Source organism: Zonotrichia albicollis, chromosome 3 (assembly GCF_047830755.1).
Source record: "Zonotrichia albicollis isolate bZonAlb1 chromosome 3, bZonAlb1.hap1, whole genome shotgun sequence".
In the NCBI taxonomy this organism is placed as follows: domain Eukaryota; kingdom Metazoa; phylum Chordata; class Aves; order Passeriformes; family Passerellidae; genus Zonotrichia; species Zonotrichia albicollis.
The window spans coordinates 56,526,632-56,547,196 of NC_133821.1; the positions used below are offsets into that span (position 1 = coordinate 56,526,632).

At 35.9% G+C, this 20,565-nt stretch overlaps 1 protein-coding gene across 16 annotated transcripts in view; it reads left to right on the forward strand.

The window, feature by feature from the left end:
• RYR2 (ryanodine receptor 2) overlaps window positions 1-20,565 on the forward strand; it is a 384,087-nt gene that overhangs the window by 280,383 nt on the left and 83,139 nt on the right. For 9 of the 16 annotated variants that reach the window (XM_074537522.1, XM_074537520.1, XM_074537517.1 and 6 more), the window contains 8 exons: window positions 1,045-1,182; window positions 2,030-2,107; window positions 4,519-4,594; window positions 6,955-7,081; window positions 10,081-10,196; window positions 11,737-11,801; window positions 13,834-13,955; window positions 16,970-17,019. In XM_074537522.1, coding sequence (XP_074393623.1) covers window positions 1,045-1,182; window positions 2,030-2,107; window positions 4,519-4,594; window positions 6,955-7,081; window positions 10,081-10,196; window positions 11,737-11,801; window positions 13,834-13,955; window positions 16,970-17,019 — 772 coding nt within the window. The remainder of the gene's footprint in view (window positions 1-1,044; window positions 1,183-2,029; window positions 2,108-4,518; window positions 4,595-6,954; window positions 7,082-10,080; window positions 10,197-11,736; window positions 11,802-13,833; window positions 13,956-16,969; window positions 17,020-20,565) is intronic. The other 7 variants (XM_074537533.1, XM_074537518.1, XM_074537525.1 and 4 more) reach the window with 1 other exon arrangement.

Here is a 20,565-nt window from a genome sequence, read left to right on the forward strand (position 1 = left end):
TGCTGAAATATCACTGAAAATATATTGCCTTGTCTTTTAAATGTTTTAAGAAAAAAAATACTTACGCTATATCAGCTAATGTGTGGTTGTTGCCTTTCTCAAAATTCTGAAAAGATAGAGAAAGGTTTCATTGTATAATAAATAGGCCACTCAAACCTTTTCTCTCAAAGCTGAATCTACATGGCATAACTTACAGTGAAACCAAAATGTGATATTGCCACTCTATTTTTGCAGTAAGGTCACACAGGAATGCCTTCTTGCTTAGTGGTCTAGGTTTAGCCTTTGTGTGGTCTCCAGCAGAAAACCACGACATCTGGAGAATTTGATATAAATGAAGAAATGCTGAATGAACTGGGTTTCTTCAGCTTAAAGGGGAGAAAGTTGCTGGAGATACGGTCTTGGTTTCCTGGTTCCTAAGCATTAGTTACAGAGAAGATGGATGGATGGATGTATTCTCTTCACAGGGTGCACAGTGACAGGAGAAGAGGCGATGGCTGTAAGCTTCTTTAGCAGAAATGCTTTCTAAAAATTCTTCTTACCTTGAGAGATTAAATGTCACCCAAAAAGGTGGTGAAATCAGCTGCATGTTGAAAGCATGATGCAGCAAGACCTAGATAACCTAATCTTGATAGCCCAGTTAGGTACTTTATCTGAACTCAACAGAAGGTAGAGGCAGATGTCCAGAGATCTCTTCCAACACAGACTTGTTTATTATTCTGTGATTATGGTTTTTGGTTCATGTAGCAGATAAAACACTGCATTACTTCTGATAATTTCTGTTCCACCCTTGATTTCATGCTATTAACACAGTTTTCCCTGAGATCATCATCTTCCTGCAGGGCCAGAATTCTTTTCCCCTCTGGAATGATAAATAAACTTTTTAAAATCTATATGATTTATTTGCATCATTTTAATAACCCTGAGCCATAATGGTTGAATTCAGCACATTTCTTTGCATCTCAGTATAACCAGGACTAAGTCCAACAGTTACTTTTTGCTCTGTACAACATAAACAAGTTAATTACTGCATGTACTTTCTTCTAGGAGAAAGAAATTTATCGATGGCCGATCAAAGAATCACTCAAAACCATGCTGGCATGGGGATGGCGAATTGAAAGAACGCGGGAAGGAGATTCCATGGCACTGTATAATCGGACACGTCGCATATCTCAGACCAGTCAAGTGAGCCACTTTCCTAAAAACTTTGTGTTATTCTCTGTTATTAATAATAACTGCCTTTTGAAAGGAGGCTTTTCAACTTTTAGGGCTCTATATGCTCATACACATGCTTCTGAAAATAATGTCACACATAGGAAGAAAAGCCTGGACACTGTTCTTTTTAAAGCAAGAGGTACCTGTTACTGCATAATCCATAGAGCAGAGCCTGTCAGTGCCTCTTTTCTAGCCACACTTGTGTCTGTGTCATCCAGGAAACCTCTGTCACTTTTTATCCTCCTTTGACCATTTGTGTCTGTAAGAAGCAAACCTCTGACAAGTTTAGACAGTAAAAACAAAGAATAAAGACACGGCAATATTTTCTGGATGGGGAGGAGGGACAGAAGGTAAAAGAGAACTATTTATAGGTTTTAGTCTTCAATGTAGAAATAGGGTTGAAAAGCTAATTTAAAAGTTTAATTTTTGCCTGAATTCAACTTAAACTAGATTGTGTGATATTGCTGAGAAAAAAAAAGAATCTCTAGATAATGCAGAGATTTAATCATAACTTTATCCTTGTTTATAGTAAGTTCAAACTCTAAATGAGTTCAGGTGAAATTTTTATTTAAATGAAAGGGATTTGTGTCTGATAGCCATCTGACTTTGGGAACAAACTGTGTTGCACTTTGCCTAATTCTCACTGAAGTTTACTACCCCTGATATATTTTCAGCTGTACCACAAAAATCTTGCTCTCTAGAGATTTACAAGTGACTTTTTCTTTAAATTTCCTAATTACTTTCAGTGTCTCCTAACATTAACTTCTTCATATTAAATGCTTGTGTAACTCCCCTGTTTTGCACATTTGTCATTCAGATCTCTGTAGATACAGCCCATGGTTACACTCCTCGAGCAATTGACATGAGCAATGTCACCCTCTCCAGAGACTTACATGTAAGTCAGAAACATCTAAAATGCTTATGGTTTGTTCTACAATTTAATTTTGTCTGTTTTGTTAGTTTATTTTAAACAATTTGGTACCAAATATTACCTATTTTGATATGCTTTGGATTTGGTGGGGGCTTTTTGGTCTTTTTCATTGTTGCTCTTTGATCCTCTATTGCTTAAAATCATGGTTCATGTTGAAAACCTTTGAAATTTTCTTTAGTTCTGGATTGATTTTCTTGTGAACATTTGCCATTTTGAAAAGAATCCTGTTTAGAAGAGCTAGCAGCATCAAATTTTTCTGTTACTCATTCATTTCTCCACCATCTTTTCAAAGCATTTTGTCAATACTCTTTATCTCTAAACTGAAGGAATGAGAATCAGAAACCATTAAGTACTGTGAGAACAGAGAATGAAGGAATTGGAGGTAGGATTTTGACAGATGTGTCCGCAGGTTGCTGTTATTTGGACCAATGTATGTTTTAGTTGATGGTCTGTTGCTGTCATTAGATAGAATTTTTTTCATGGTGCTTGCTGGAGTATGGTGCTAGGTTTTACAGTCTGCTAATTTCCTGTGAGTACAATTGCAATGTAATGTAGGCGTATACTAAATAGCTTTAAATGAGTTAGCATGAGTGTTTGTACCAGTCTAGTGATGGCAACGTGGTGTTCAAAGATGACTACAATTGAGTCCTGAAACACAGGCTTAACTTTGCCCATACTGAGCTTTGCCATATTGCAAACAAGCAGTGGTAGTAAATTAATTGACTAACAGTGCAGTATATACACTACTGTAGTCTAAGCAAATTCTCACATTGGATTTTCACTCCTTGATTACTGTCTTGCAGTTTCCAGTTTCATAGTTGTAGCAGTTTTGGATTTGGGACTTCTGTTTGTCCCTTGCTTAGTTTTTTTATGCTGTACCCTCTAACTCTTGTCATTACTTGTAATTCCTTTGTAGCCCTTAGCTATAAGGCAGAGTTTGTTTGCTTTATGATTAATTTGCCCTATGAAGAGAGGTCTTCTTTGAAACCCGCTTCAAAATCTGTTATTAAAAGCTAAGCAAATTTAATTCAAATGTAATTTCAGCTGTTAATTGTTCTGATATAGATACTGAGGAAATTTATACAAATGTTGATTATTAACGAGATCTGAGTTTTAAAAATTAACTATGTGTAATTTTGAACATTTTTGAAAATGTTTAATACCTTTCAAATTGGAGTTCAGGGTTAGATAGCAAGACTTGTAACCATGTCTTAAATTGTAAGTGCATTGTGAGTGCAAAATACTCCTCATTTTTAAGTCACCTGGTCACATCCTAGCTCCATGAGCAGCTAGGTCTTGCTCTAAAAACATCGTCATAGCACTCTGCTTTACTAGGTTCTATGAAAACACAGATTACTGTGCATCCTTTTAAGGTCCTAATTTGGATTATCAAAATGCCAGGATCAGAGTGTGCATGACAGAAGGCACCTACCATACACAACAGAAATATATTATCATTTATTCAGTGGACAAATGTTCATGAAACAAATTGTCTTGTGGACAGATAAGTAATGGTTGAAAACTTGCTCAGTTCATGAGTATTCTCACAAATAAAGAAATTGGTATTGAGAAAATACAATTACTCATTACTCAAAATCCTTGCTGAAGATGAGAAAGTCTCTGTAAGTGCATGAAATAAATGTAAAGTGAAATCTGCAGTAAATTCCATCACTCTCTACAATTAGAGAATACACAGCCAGGAGGACAGTAGAGGTAAAAAAGTAGAGTTTAAAACAGTAGAGTTTAAAAAGTCGTTTCATGTTGAAACACATCCTACTAGGTGGACACTGGAGAGCTTGTCTGTTTTGTTTGGGGTCTAGCTTCTAGTTCACCAGTCTGAAGAAGTTTCTTTTATAGGAAAAAGATATGGACTAATTTATGCTCTGAATGGTCAGTGGTTTTAACAGTGTGGTCACACAAATGAGCACAGTATCCACAGAGAAGACGCTATATCCTTGAGTTTATAATTAATCTGCCACAGCCAGCAATAACAATGTTGATTCAGTCCTCTGGCTCGCTGTTCTCTCTTTCCCTTAACAGTGCCTTCAGAGGGTTCTTTTTGCCCTTGTTTTCAGAATCAAGCCCCCCATCAGACTCCCCAGTACTATTTCCAGACTATTCTTCTCTTTGTGGTTGTTTTCTGCAATATGAGTTCTTTCTTCAGCACCAGGTTCCTGACTCATACCCATGCTGATTCTACCCAAATTCTATACCGTATTTTTTTCAGTAAAAACTTGTTTCCAGTGAACCAGTACAGTGTAATTGTATTACACTTCCCAGAGAACAGAACTTGTTATTTAATATCAGCCAGAAACTTGTCCTTCTTGAGAGTTATTCATTGCAACCCATATCACTAAGTTCTCCATTTTCCTAAGGCTATGGCTGAGATGATGGCTGAAAACTACCATAACATATGGGCAAAGAAAAAGAAACTGGAGCTTGAAGCAAAAGGTAATGTCAACTATATGTATTTACAATATTTTAAGTTTTCTGTGACTACCTTAGGTCATGCATTTCAAAAAAAAATAAAAAAAAGAAGGAAAAGGAACAGAAAATTTAAATTGACAAAGAAGAAACAGTGAAGTATCTATTCTTGACTTTTATTTTTAGTGCCTGAAAAATTTTATAGTACCCATTGTAACTCTTCTTGTTTAGTCTACCAATTCAAATATGTCAAGGGAAGGAAACTCAAAGGTTGTAAATAAATATAAGCACATAAATCCATTTTCCTTTTAGCATTAATCTTTCAGACTATTACCCAATGGGCTATGATTTCATTTGTATTGCTTCTTTTACTGCAGGTAGATCTGAAGGGTGTTTACTAAGTACTGCACATATCATGTGTTGAATTGATAAGGGGAAAAACCTAGAGCAGATGCTTGATTCCATATAAAAATTGCATGTGCTTCATAATCTCTGCTCATTTAAATGAATTTTTTTTCATCTGTTGTGTAATTTACTGTTTTTCATCTGTGTTAAAAGCATTTTTTATTTGTAGTAAATCTAATTTTTTTTTTTCAGGTAACACTATATTAGCTAATGGAGAAAACAAGCTCTCAGTTGCAAATTATTGAAGCTAGGGTTTTGCCTTATCTGAAGGTGTCTAGTTGTGTATTGTATGCACCAAAGTTGGTCTAAATTTGTAAAATTCCAGAAAATGCATATCAGTTAAGGTTTTATATAAAAGCAGAATTCTATTTGGAAGTGCCTTTGATAATCACTTTATATTTCCATGCCTTTAATTATATTTCCCCTTTATATAATTTTTATATTATTTCTTTTCTGTAAAACCTTTTTCAGGATAAGTAGCCTCAGGATGGGCCAAGTTTGGGAAGTCATAGACTACAGAAAGATGAAATATTTCAATATTTCAACTGCGTTTCACAGCTTTGAAAGCAGAATTTTGCCTATCAGAAGCACTTCAATGGGAATACTCTATAGTGTTGGGTTGTGCACTATGGGAAGGCTGGAGGTGGCTGTAGTGACTGAAGGCTTCTGATAGAAAGGTTTTGTATGTGAAAAGTAGATGAATTTGTCAGCTGAGCAAAACTTGACCTTCAGAAATTCTGAGGGTTTTCCTCCAGTATATTCATTTGCTAGTCTTTTTAATTTTTTCCCCATATGCAAAGAAGAAAAGAATAATGTGGATTTATGTGCATTTTGCTGTCTTCAGCTGTCCTGTGGTACAATTACATTATGTTGGTGATAAGAGAATAAAATCCAATCATCCCAATGTTTAAGACTGTACTTCCTAAAACAAATCCAGACTAAACAAAAAACCCCAATCGACCATCAGACTTGCCCGTTAGGTTTTCATTTTGCATGTACTTAAATGGATTCAGGCAGAACTAATTGAAAAAATCAGAATATGTACCTTAAAAAAAAATCATCCAGTGGTATGTCTCCAATATTCTCTATAGGGAATTTGTTCCTTTTAAAAACTATTATTATTATTAGATACTTTCTTTAGTGGTTTTTTTTTTAGAGGTAAATCTTATCACTACCCCTGCAGTTTCTTGGGGTTTCAGAGAAGTTGCAACAGGAATTTATTGTGTTGTGTTATGTGATAGTGATTTTAGAAGCTGAACTCCTGAGAATGTTGCTTTTTATGCAGATATTTACATTAAGAATAGCAGCTTTATTTTCCTTCCAAATTAAATAGCTACATGCAGTAGATATCAATACATCAAATTTTAGTTAGCAATACAATGAAGTTTGTTCTTTTTACCTGTGGTTTTGCAGCGTTCTTTTGATTTTGCTGCATAGGAGTGAGAACCATGTTTGAATGATGTATTCTAATTTTCTGTCTTAAATTTATTACTATAAAGTAGAACTGTATCACTTTAATATATGTTTAGATGTTTGTATATCTTGCTAAACTTGATGAACTCTGTTATTAGAATGTTTAAAAGCAGAACGTCATATATGTTTATATATTTGTTTATGTATATGTTTTCTTAGGAAATTATGTATTATTTATTGAAATATTTTCGGTTTCATTAAATGAAGTTGCAATTGTAATAGATGTTTGTAACCATGATGTTGTTAAGCATTTTTTTTCCTTAAGGGTTTTTTGCAATAGGTTCAGCATATTTAGCTTGTACTTGCAGCAAATATGTTGGAAAGATGTAACCACATCTCAGTTTCTATCTGGATATTTTTTAAAGTTTGTGTAAAGAAACAGACAAGTATGTTGTTATTTCAGACTAGAATGTAACATGCTGTGTATTATTGTGATAGTACTTTTACATACGGTGACTTACCATGTCAACAGATAACTCTTTAATTTTAATTCTCTTGATGCTCCATAGTAGGAGGAGGCAACCATCCCCTTCTTGTCCCTTATGATACACTCACAGCCAAAGAAAAAGCGAAGGACAGAGAAAAAGCACAGGATATTCTGAAATTTCTACAGATTAATGGATATGTTGTCTCCAGGTAATTCTCAGTTCAGTATTAATGTCACAGAAGGTTTCTGATAGTCCTCAGTGGTCTTTTTTGTTTTGCTTTGTGGTTTGGTTGGTTGTGGTGGGGTTTTTGGTTTCTGTTATTGCTTGTTTTTTGAGGTTTCTTCTATCAAACTACAACTCTATGATTATTTTTTATCTTTCACTTCCTGGGAATAAGGATGAGCTCCTTCATATAAAACATTGTAAGGAAGACATTAATTACAGAGTTAGTAGCAGGGGTTTTGGAAGGCATGAACAGAATTCTCCAGAATGTCTGCATGTCTTCTACCTTTCCTTTTAATATTGCAGCTTTTTCTTTCTGGCATGTGTCCATGCATCCAACTGTTAGTAAACTTACTAGTTTTCTACAAGTGATGGAATTATTAAATCCTAGTTACAGGTTCACACACATCTTCAAACACATGTCTCTCTCTAAAGGAATTTCTAGACAGTTGGTAAGATAAGACAGTTTTATTTCTAAATCATACAACTAATTAATTTCAATTGAGTTCATTTACAGTATTATTTTTTAAACAATCCACAGTGTAAATGTAATAATAGTGAATAGTCTGCTGAATAACATGCATAATTCATTTTAATATAGTGTATATACCTTCTAAATGTAGCATGAATAAATTTTTCATTAATTTGGAATCTTTTCTGCCTTATCAGCATGACTTAGGAAATCAGAATCTCTAGAAAAGGCTGAGCCTTGCATGACTTAAACATTAGTAAGTTAATGAAACAGTCACTGAGATCAATTTAAGTAATCACTGTGAATTAGCCTTGCACATCTACCTAAAATCTGCCTGCTTCCATTCTTTTCTATCAAATATGAATTCCAGCCTGTTTCTAGAATCCCACAGTTAATCTGATAATTTTGGTAAAATCTCACAGGTTAGCTGGAATAATTGAGTTTACTTCTGCTCAGTGCAGTAGGATGTACAAAGTGGGATGCCAGATAGCAAAGGTTTCTTTCCTTATTCCCTGTCAATATGATCAACTGCAATCAGGAGTAATAACCCTTTTTATTCCTGTTAAATACAAGAGAAAAGTGCCTTTTAGGGTTTTCTGGGAGTGGCAGGTTAAGAGGGATGGTAAAACAACCATTAACTTGGACACACCCGTAGTCTTGTAACTAATTCTTGCTACATCTGCACCCTCCTGTGCTGGTTAAATGCAGCCTTTTCCGCGATGTTAAACTCAGAGTACTTGCTGCACCTTTGATAGCTACCTTGTCTAAACAAACAAGGGCCTGATTCATGTTTTAATTTGGTTTGCTCACCACCCTACTTTCCATATATGCCTTGCTCCCGTTTCTTTACAGTCTTTGACAGTGACCGTTCAGGTCTCTGCACCCCCATGCAAAATGGCTTCAGGGAAGATAGAAACATTTGCCCCCTACCAAGCATGTGGCACTCTGGCCCATTTCAGCTGCTGGTGCAGAAGCCCTCACTCATCTTACTGACACGGCTCCTTCACATTAGCTGGAATTTTTTTAGACCACAGCAGTCCCACCTCAGTGGCAGGCACCTGGGACTTCCAGTTTCTGGAGTTGCAGACCCTGCTCTGTGCCCTTGACTGTCTGTCTGCAATGGCTGCGACCAAATGCGCTTATGCCAGTCCCCTGCTGAAGCTGCCACTCTGGCCTTGCAGCCTGTAGGGCCCATAGAGCTGTTCCCCAAAGGTATCTCTAACTACTGATTCTTGAGACCTTCTTTCACCTCACTTGTCACAGACCTGGGGGCACCTACACCCCAAGCCTGACTCCAGTTGCTGGCCCAGTATCCAGCTCATGCTGACCTTGACAGTAGCTGCCATCCACTTCTGACAGCCGATGGAATAGTGAGTGACATTACACAGAGATACAGGTACTAAGGCATTTAATAGGAATATAGGACAAGCTCTAGTGATAAGGTACAGGGCTTAGTCACTCAATTGATTTGACAGCTTACATGTGACCAGCTATTTTGAAATCTGTTTTCATCCCTTCTGCGCTTTGCTTTTTATTCTTCCCTCCTGTACAGTCTGTCGTTGCCTTGTGTACTGAGCTGCCTCGAATAATTCTCATGTCCCTTTCTCTTAGGAGTTCCAAAGTTCAGGTGCCCTCTCCAAAGTTGTGTCTGAAGTTTCTTAATGGTCCCTTAGTTAGTAAACTTGAGAGTTTTGTTCTCTGGCGTTGTTTCCTTTACATTTTGTCTACCAGATTTGTGTCTCTAGGCATATGCTTTAATTTAAAGCATAAATGTGCAATACACAGGCAATTTTATTCTGTATATGCACAGTAAGTATACTTTTTAAACTTGCAGCCTAGCTGAGTACAAATTTAACTTGGTGCATGAGTCAGGGAGATGAGGTGTGACTGATTCCCTCGCTGTTTAAGAATAGCTGTTTCATGTGCCATCAATTAAGTCCTGATCCTGCACCAACAAGGCTTGTGCCAATGCTAGCTTGTTGCTAGGGATGTCATCCCATGACATGGATTCACGCTTTGGAGTTTCATTCTTGTAGAAAGATGATTTTTTTTTATCAGACTGGTAAATAACATGGATGGAACATGCTGGAAAAGTGATTACAAGCAGACTTTTCGGGAAAAGTTATAGTGATGGATATTTAGATTTACTTCTAGTTTGATTGTTTAAATCAAAGTATTTTTTCAGCTTCCAAACTTCCTCACCCAAGAATCAGTCCCTGTAGGAAAATGTAAGATATTACAAGTAATGGAAAGAAATAAGAATAATAGTGGATTATTTTGATTGACAAGTGTAATTTTTTTTCTAGCCTTCTGGTTGGCAAATCTACTTGTGTCTTAAAAAATTGCTCAAAATCTAAGTAAGTGTGAGACTGTTGTTTGCATTAAACACAACAAAATCTTATATTAATTAGCACATGCTCATTACCAGAAAAAATTATGTCAGAATACATGGAGAGGTAAGACTACTTGGAGTTCTTCTGTATGTGTAAAAATTTACTTGTTTCCTTTTACAGAGGACTTAAGGACCTAGAATTAGACACGCCTTCCATTGAGAAACGCTTTGCCTATAGTTTCCTTCAGCAGCTTATAAGATATGTGGATGAAGCCCATCAGTATATTTTGGAATTTGGTATGATACCCCTTGCACATTTTTTAAAACAATTATTAGCCAAGATTTCTGATGTTATAAAAACAACCAGAAATTTTTTTTAAAGATTGGTACATTTCTGGAGTAGTTTTCCCTTTAATTTCCCATAATTGATGAAGGTCATGAATTTTGAAGTTACGAAACTGCCATTCATTCCAATTTCCCATATTCGTTCATCAGATTAAAAATTTTCAGTAAAAATTTATGACTTTCATTCTATGAAAAAGAAAACTAGCTGCCTCCTTGCGTTTATGAACAAAATTATAATCTCTCACATGTGCACAATAGTAGTTTCACATGTAATCCCTTTTTCACATGTAATCCCTTTTTCAGAGAGCAAATGAAACCAGTCATTTGTACCATTCTGAAATTTTCTCTCAAAAAGGGAATAGAGAAACATCTTCAACAAACTCCCACAATGGGAATGCTCTTTCACAAATATCCAGCACATGTTTTGTCAACAGCACTATGAAGGATTTATCTTCTTTTGGAGAAGATAAAAAAATATGAAAGTTTGTTGACCCAAGCCGACTTCTTACATGACCAGTAAAAGCCAAAAACACCTGGCCAGATTCTGCTTCTGTTGTAACCGTTTTTGTTGCAAGGTTATATAACATATGCTGTGCCTCATAGTCATAAATGCTGTAAATGACAGTAACTGGGACATCAGGGTGATTGTTTTTTAGGCGAGCATTGATTTATTCAATCTAGTTTTAATGTGGAAATTTGGCAAATTTAGGAGTTATTATATGCCATGGTTACTTACAGCAGCAAAAGCCTGGTCTTGATAACTCACCAGGCTACTTCTGCTGCTAATGCTTGATTACCATGGCTTCATCATTCTTAATTACATAAATTTGGGATAACTGCAAGAATGATAATGATTAAATACTGAAACACTAGAAACACTGGTGGAACAAATACCGTTTGAGTCCTTCAATAGATTAATGGAAAGAAGACATTAAATAAATGAGAAATAGTTTGGGAGCTGTAAGAGATTTTATTTTGAAAGAGATTTTGTTTTTCATGGTAAGGGAGGAGAGAAGCAATTTAAATTTTAGTTGGATAGATCTAACCATTAATTTTGTTCTTTAGTAGCAAGTTCATAAATAAGGAATGAGAATTCATTAATTCCATTTCTCCTGGGAACAACTGCAGAAAGATGTTTTATTAGAATCTGAGTTCATGTTTCAAAATTGTCACCTGTAACAGGAAAAGATAAACACAGCACCAGAATTTTATCTCACAAAAACATCCATATCTCTTTGTACTGTGAGATGCCTACACTTTTATGAAGATTTGGGCAGTTATTCTTTATACATTTTATTTGCTGTTACTTTTCCTCTAATGAGGTAGTCATAAAATGCCACTTTAACTAGTGCCTATACTCTTTGAAGTACCTTAAATCTACATCTAAGGATGACCAGTATTATTTGTTTATAGTGTACATTTCCTAAGAAAAATTCAGGGTAGACTGTAATTACGATAAATAACAAGAAACTTATATTTCTTCTCTCTGCAGATGGTGGCAGCAGAGGCAAAGGAGAGCAATTCCCATATGAACAAGAAATCAAGTTTTTTGCCAAAGTACAGTATATTTTTGCTTATTCTTTGTCAACATAGTGATTAACAGAAGTGAGAACATATTTTTTAGTAACTGTTATTGTTATAGTGGTGTTTTTCTGTGTTAAATTCATTCTTTTATTAATTAAAAACAGCAGTAATAAAAATAGCTTGAAAACAATGTGGGATGAAATATAGATGTAGGAAGATTACAAGACTATATTTTTTATCCTCATTATTTCCTGCTCCATGATATGCAGCTACTCACATGATGTTATTCAGAAGCTCCCTACATTTTCTGTTTTCTGGCTTAGTCTAATTTTGAAGGTTTTTCTCTTTTACGATATTCAGGTGGGTTAATGTGAGCAATAGTTATTGGAATTAACACGGCTGTGTATCTCTCAGTGCCGTGGTAGTTATTTCTCTTGTTTTAAAACCGTGTTGTTGTCTCCATCACGGAGTCAAACAATGGCAGAGGTTGGAAGGACTCTTTACTTAGCACTTTCAGAGAGCCATGTCCAGACATCTTTTGAATATGTCCAAGGGTAGAGACTCCACAGTCTCTCTGCTCGACCTGTGCCAGTGCTCAGTCACCCTGACAGAAAAACTTGTTTCCTGATGGTCTGTGAGAACCTACCATGTTTCAGTTTGTGCCAATTGACTGTGGTCCTGTCACAGTTGAAAAGAGCTTGGGTCCATCTTCTTTACCTGCTCTCTTCAGATATTTACACACATGGATGAGATTATCCCTGAGCCTTCTCTTCTCCAGGTTAGGGTCCCACCTTCCTCATTCTCTTGTCGTTTGAAAGATCCTCTAGTTCCTTAATAGTTTTGTGACCCTTTGCTGGACTCTCTCCAGTATGTCAATATTTCTCTTGTACTTGGGAGCCCAGAACCAGACAAAACACTTGAGATGTGCTCTCACCAGAGTTGAGTGGAAGAACCCTCTCCCTGGACTCTCTGACAAGCACTCTCTCTACTTCAATCCACGCTGCTGTTGGCTGCCTTTGCAATAAGATTTCATTTTTGGCCCATGGTCTGTTTGCTGTCCACTGAGGATCCCCTGGTCCTTCTTTGAAAAACTGCTTTTCAGCTGATTAGCCCTCAGTGTATCCTGGTGACTGAACTCATTCGTCCCTAGGTGCAGGACTTCACACTTTTCACTTCCCCTTCCTCTTGATAGCCATGAAATTCCTCTCAGCATAATTCTCCCTTTTCTGTCACAATTTTGCACATTATAAACCAAGAAAATCTGCCGTTGCCTTTCACACATAAAATCTTGTATGATATTTACCTATTCAAAATGCCTTTTGAATTCATTAGTGAGTAGGAAAAGGTGACTGTTTGCAGCATTTTCTATCTCTGGTGTCATTGTAACAACAGTAAGTTGTTATTTCTATGCCTTAGAGTATTTCCATGTGGTATTATTTGTCAGGCTGATTGACTCAGAAGCTAGCATCTCGCTCTCTTGTGAACCATGCTCCAAAAGGGAAGCTATTTCATATTTTCTTTTTGGCCATTTATTTTGCATCAGCTGCTGTCTGACACCTGTAGTGGGCACTGAGTAATAATCACCACAGAAAGTAAACAGAAAAACTTCTGTGGCACAAGCCCTTAGTAAGTGATATTATTTTGAAAAATCTAGAAATAAGTGCTGTTAGCATGCTGACAGTTGTAGGTGAAATTTTTTAAACCTGCATTAAAAGGACCAAAAAGCAATAGTTGTATTTGGTTATGTGTTATAGGAAAAATCTTAAATTGTGAGATAAAATTAAATTATACTTTCTGCCTTGTACTCCTCCTAAAAACCCCCACAGATAAGTCCCAGTGATAATGTAATTTTTTTTTCTGCTGCCTTACTTGGTGATGTATTAAGTGCCTTGAATATTAAATAAATTCAGAGAAATAGCTATTAAAGAAAAAATCCAAACAGACAGAAGTTTTAAGACAGAAAAGCTGTTTGAAATCTCCTGTCTTTAGTTGTGACCTACAAAGTATAATACAGAACATAGTAAAGAAAGTCCTGAGATAACCACTCTTTCTGATTTAATTTCAGGTTGTGCTCCCTTTGATTGATCAGTATTTTAAAAATCATCGCCTGTATTTCTTATCTTCAGCAAGTAGGCCTCTCAGCAGTGGAGGTCATGCCTCTAATAAAGAGAAAGAAATGGTGACAAGGTAAAGCTTAAAATAATATTTATGTCTATGCATATGTGTGTTGGTCTTTAAAGAGCAGCAGTTGAATGTGGGCAAGTGAGAAGTGGGAGGCACAGAGATATTTTTATGTTCACACAAATTAAGCATTTTTAGCTTTAATTTCCCATTAGGAAAAATCATTTTATAAAATGGAGAGGAGTACAGAGTTATTATATGGTGTTTAAAAGGTGATGATTTTAGCATGCAGGGAACTTCAATTTATCCTTATATTCAACAGCAAAACACTTGCACAGTCTCTGGCACAGGCTATACAGTTATGTATCAGTTTTCTGATATTTCTAACTGTTAGAAATAGGTATATACTGAAATCATTATTCCTGCAAAATTTTATGTTATATTTATAAGCCAAACTTTTTTGTAGCTGAATTTCAATAAGTATCATTATTAATATCCATCATAAAAATAAGGGAGTTGCATTCTTTCTGCTCTATAGTTTTATAAATAGTAATGAGTAGTACTTTCACAGAAATATTTGATTCTTTCTCTGAAGTTACTCTTTTTTGCAGACCATCTCTCCAAGATGTTTTAATTTTATTTCACTTCTGATTGAATTGAAACCCACATTTCCCATTTAGTAAGGTAGATTACAAGCTTCACACAGGATCTCTTGAGTACCTGTAACACGGGCATGTATGATGGTTCCCTTCTTGGCTGTTCTTGGGCATGACCCATGCAATATTGAATTGCTGCATTTTGAGGCTGACAGCCAGTTGGTGGTCATTCAGACATGCAGGGCTTGCAAGATTGTGTGAATGCTGAGTGAAGTTTTTATCACAATATTAAGCTCAAGTAAGTAATGGCTGTATTGACTTTGCATCACCTCATGGACTAATCTGAACTGGCAGCTTATCTCAATGCTGTTCTTCAAGGGATTTAAAAACTTTATCAAAATGCATGCATATAAATAATTTTCCAGTCTTATGAGCTGCTAATTTTCTGTCTGTAATGTCCTGGATAACAGTATTTTTACAGATGTTAAGTCATGCCAATAAACTCCCTACTTCTGGAAAATGTCAGCTATATCACCATACCTGCTGCATAGAGATCCAGGATTTATACACATATGCTCTGTAGCTGTGTGAGATTCCAGAACTTACAGTCCTGCAAAAAGATCAGAGCTGCTGCCATACTTGATTGGGTTATGTGCTATCCAGATGTGTCAGCCAAGCAGAAGAAAATAGATGCAGGGAAATCTTGGATGAGTAATAGCTAATTCCATTGAGTGCACCTCCTACACAGAATTTGTTTTAAGCTAAGGGCAGCTCCTGGCCGCTTTCCTTCTCCAGTGGCGATAAACTTGCATTCATTAAGCTGTGGAAGAGTATAATTTTGGATATTGATAATGTAGTGAAAGTCTTGGCATATGCAACAACCATCCCATATTCAGAAAATGCAGTTAATCCAGATCTATTTTGCTGACAAATATGAGTCAGACTTCTTCCTGAAATGTGGTGGCATTATATGCTGTTGTATTTGTAACCAACCTCTTCATGATTGGGTTTTTCGAATTTCTCATCCAGTAGACCAAATTACAGTCTAACTGCTGTAGTTGTATGGAATTGGTTCTGAATATCAATCTGGGTATTGGAAATTTGGATTTATTTATTTATTTGGCCTCAACTAAAGACACTGTAGATGATAGTTTCAGTCTCACTTTGTGAAAGCATAGCATCTGCTGAATGGTACAGTCAGTTGAGTAACATTTGGCTGTCAGAACATAAGACAGAGTGGTGAACTATTTGTGTCTTTTCCAGAATGGACACAAAATCTATATGACGCTAACATGCTTCTCTACATCTTTTCCTGTTGGACTTGGTGATTCGAGGTCCTCATGAAACAATATATAGTCTATGTCTGCATCATGGAATAAAAAGTGAACTGAGATCCCCGAACATGTACCAAGCAGGCTCATTTCTAAAACAGAGCAGTTGCTGTTGCTAGAGTGGATCACTGTGCATTGACTAATTAGCTGGATTCAATCCCACTTTAATCTGGCTGTTGTGATTCTGGACATAAATGTTTCCATTTGACACCATGCTCTTGTCTGTCAATGGAACAACATGTTCAGATCTCATCCATAGGCTGTGCAGACATGCTTATTGTATCTTTTGCTTTTAAATCAGAGGCTAATAAATAGCTAGTATGCCTATTAATTATGTAGCTTAATAAAATGACATGACATTGGTCATGTCATTTATAGCAGATGAAAGGGATTGCAGCATAAAATAATACCACAAAAATGGATATTCCTGGTGAAAATTCTCGTACCAAACCAGATCTTGAAGATTGATATAATTCCAACTTCAATCTGGAGCCCAGGTCAATTTGGGTAGGGTAGTTTGCTCCTGCTTCTATGAATTAACAGAAAAATTCACTCTTCTTTTTTCTCAATGGTGTGCTGTTTATCAGCACAGGAAGTAGTTCAAACATGCAAAACAAAATCATTGATCATATTGTTTAAAACCATTTAAGAGGTGATATTAAAAAAAACCAAACTTATTTGAAGAAAAATTCTTGCTGTGTTCAAGTTTACAAAATCCTAATTGAACTAGTTAAGCATTTGCCATCACACACCTCACTTAATTTGATTCCGTTGCCTTGTGTATTCAAATTGTTAGTGGTATCCTGTGTAGCACAATGAACACATTTTACTTTTTAAAGCTTTGATGGTTATTTCCTTGTGGGTTATTGTATAGAACGCTTTTATATTAATTAGCTTTGCTTTTAATTTTTTTTTTTTTTTTTTAATTATAATATGTGCTTATTTAACCATGTTTGTTAAGGATATGCACTTGAAAATTCTTTCTTTAGTATTCTGTCCCACATTCTGCTCAGACAATTGATTCTTTCTGCGTGACATCATGTTGCTTTTCCTGCTCATATATCAGCTGTTATTTTTTCTTTCTTTCCTCCCTTCCCTCCCTTATTTTTTTCCTTTTCCCTTCTCTTCTCTTTTATTTTTCTTTTGTCTTCAGCCTGTTCTGCAAACTTGGAGTTCTTGTCAGGCATAGGATTTCACTGTTTGGTAAGGAGACCCTTGACAAATACTAGCATGGCCATCACTTGGTTTTCTTTGCCATTTTTGCATTGTGTTAAGTGCTGCTTTGTTGCATGTTGCATGGCTGAAATGCATGGTCTACACAGACCACCGATTGTTTAGACTGGTAGATCAAAGATTATTTTAGATGGAATAAAAAGCTTTTGTAGTTTTCAGTTTGGGGGATGTGATTGGGGCTTTTTAGTTTTCTCTGTGTCTTAACTAATATTTGGGTTTCATTATCATATCAAAGCATTTTGATGAGTAAATTAAAATTACTGATTTGTAATGTTATTCTGAATAATTTGGGAAAAACATTTGGCAGTCAGAACTGCACTTTTTTATTGGAAAGTCATTAAGGAAAATTAGAAGTGGGCTGAAGTGCTTAGTTATGTTCTGTGGAATTCTTGAATATTCTCAGATGTGCTTGACTCCACATACGCATGTGTACCCTCTTTCTGGTATTATGTGACCTCGGCAGGAGCTTGGTGTTTGTCTTATGCCGTGTGAAAATCACTGAATTGAAGTCAATCTGAAGTCTGTATCAAGTGTATACATTATATGCAATGTATGGCACATTTTCTTTGCAATTTTCTCTTATGCCGTGGTGCTAGGAGAGCTGGAATAGTACATCCTATGCATACATGGCGTCAATGATGGGTGCAGTGCAAACTTCAGCATCCATGAACATATCTAATTGGGTAATTATCTAGTGAATTAGAATTTGATTGTGTTAACATGCACCTAACTCAATTCCGGCATATTTCATTCAATTTGAAGGGAAAGAACTGACTTGCTGTGGCAGTGTGGTGTTTAAAATTTTACAGACCATTATGAAAACCGTTAAGCTAAGAAGAAAGATTGGAAGGTTTTTTAGCATAATTGCTTTTAAATATTTTGGGAGGAACTGAGTGGATTTGCCTATAAAGCCAAAAGATCATAGGAGGAATGGAGTTATTTCTGCAGCTGTGTGGCATTGCTGCATTTTTTTCTGGAGGGTGGAATATGTCACAAACCTACACATAAGCTCTGAATTATGGCCTAGGTTGTTTCTTCAAAGAATGAACTAGCTCAGTTATACTATTAAAATTTTGGAAATCTTTTTTGTTATTTGTGCATTTGGTTTTCAGATTTTTTTTTTTTCTAAAATGAGTCATGGTGGAAATTGAATACCTAAGTCAATATAACTTTCTTCAGTACTAAAGAAAAATCTTTTCTATGCAATTTCTCAGCTTGCTAATTTCTTGTTGTTTGGCTGGGTTCAAATGCTAGGAGATAAGTCAGATGGGATCAGCTGATTATTTGTGATAGCTACAGTTTGTTTTTTAACTCTATTCCCAGACTACAGTAACAACAGATTACAAAATCTTTATGCCAACACAGTAGTTTTGGCATTAACTGTGACAAGGTCATCGTGAGACTATGGAGCATGATTGGGTTGTTTACTATGGACTTAATATCTCAAGTCAAAGTCACCTTATATTTTGCCTTCCCCTGCAAGGGAATTGCATGATATGAGAAAATCTGATTAAGAGAGTTGCACTTAATCCAGCAAAGACAAAGACTTTGTGCAGGAGAGGAGAAAGTGCTCATAACTGAGCACACCTGGGGCCTAGAAAGTTATTTGTGCAATTTGAAGGCATCTTCTGTGAGCAAGTGTTGCTCAATAATAACTTTTATGGGTAGTGTGGAGTTTTCTATAACAAATATCAAAATTCTATATGGTTTTGCTGTATAGGTACTTTGTATTACTGTGAATATGAATGATACTTCTGAATATAAAACTGCATTTCTGAAAATCATTAGTGAAAGTCATGTAGCTTAAGATGTATATAATAGTTTGTTAAAATGGTAAATTAAGCATGCATGTCTTACAGAATGAAGTTAAATAGTCAAATTTGATATCTGAGAGTGTCATTAAGTTTATGGAATTATCATTCAACATAGAATTATTATTGGTTTACAATGTGAAAGTAGATTTTGACTGCAATAATTCACAGTTTGAGAGCTGTGGCTGTACATGAGGAAAGCTGTATTGATTTATTTTCATTAGTATTACTGGGTAGAAATGGAAAGATTTTGGTGAATAATTTTGGTGAATTGAGCATATTAATTTATATTTTCTCAAATTTAAGTAGCTTGATTGTTTAAATTTCTAGTAAGCTGTTCTATTCTGGACCAAGTTCCTGAGAATTTGTGGCTGCCCCATTCCTGGAAGTGTTCAGGCTGGGTTGGATGGGGCCTTGAGCAAGCCTTGTCTAGTAGAAGATGTCCCTGCCCCCAGCAGGATGTTGGACCTAGATGATCTTTAAGGTCTCTTCCAACCCAGGCCATTCCATGATTCTGTGATGGTCTAACACACAGTCTGGTGTACTTTGAGTACTTCCATACTTGCTGTCTTAGCACTGTTTTGCACTCTCTTCATCAGCACGGGCGTTCCTATCACCATAGCATCAAAATAGTAAGGAAAAAAGTTTGATCTGACAAAAAACCTTAGTCTTTAGGGGTGATTTTTGGTAGGATTTTTTGGGTCGCCTCAGCTTTCTTATCTGCTTGCTGTACCATTGCATGATCACACGTGCCAGTGAAAAAAGGTGAGGCTGCCTGGCTGAGGCAGCTGTGGAAGTTATGGTCCAGGTTTTTTTAATCTGCTGTGGATGAACAGGAATGAACACAAATAATGGTATTTCCTAATTTTGGTACCACAGAATAACTTTCTCAGTGCTGCAATGAACCTCCCACATCTTCCTTGCACTTAATCTTTTACAATATCTAGTTCACTGAAACAATTACTAATTTTACTTGAATGTTTGCTTGTATTTTTAAGAAATAACCATGAGTGAGAAAATACAGTATGCTGTAGCACTGTGTGCAGATAGAAATATTTTCAGAAATCTTTCTTAAACATTCAATTTGTTCCTACTTTTTTTTCCCAAGAAAATTTAAAGAAAAGCAAGGAAAGACAGTTTTATTTTTGCATCATTTCATTTTAGAAAATAACTTTTAAAATAGGCCCAAATGTGGTTCAAATTTGTATAGTATACATCTATTCTGGATTTAAAAAGTGTTCTTAGAGGAAAGAGGCTTGTACATGCTGCATTTTGGGATGTACATATGTATAGAAGGCTTCTTGTATGTAATTCCTCTTTTTACATACCTAAATGGGAAAAAAATTACAGAATATGTGTATTATGTCAGGGACTCTTATTTATGTGGATCCAATTAGGCTATAAATAACTGCAGACTAGGGGGACCATCAGGGAATGAACTTTGTTAATGACATTTTTTTATAAGTGTTCTCTTCCTGTAATAGCAGGAAGTTGCAATAGCAACTTTGGAAAGTTAACTGCTTTTATGTTACTGAGAGAGGGGGGAAGATAAATTATCAGACAAACTTTAATTAATTAAAGCAAAACTTAGAGAACTCAAATGGAAACCAGAAAATACACTGCAGCTCTGATTAACCCCACGTTTAAGTGCTTCCATCTTGACTGCCTCAGCTATTTTATGAGATGCTTTCCTGCCTCTAGTTAC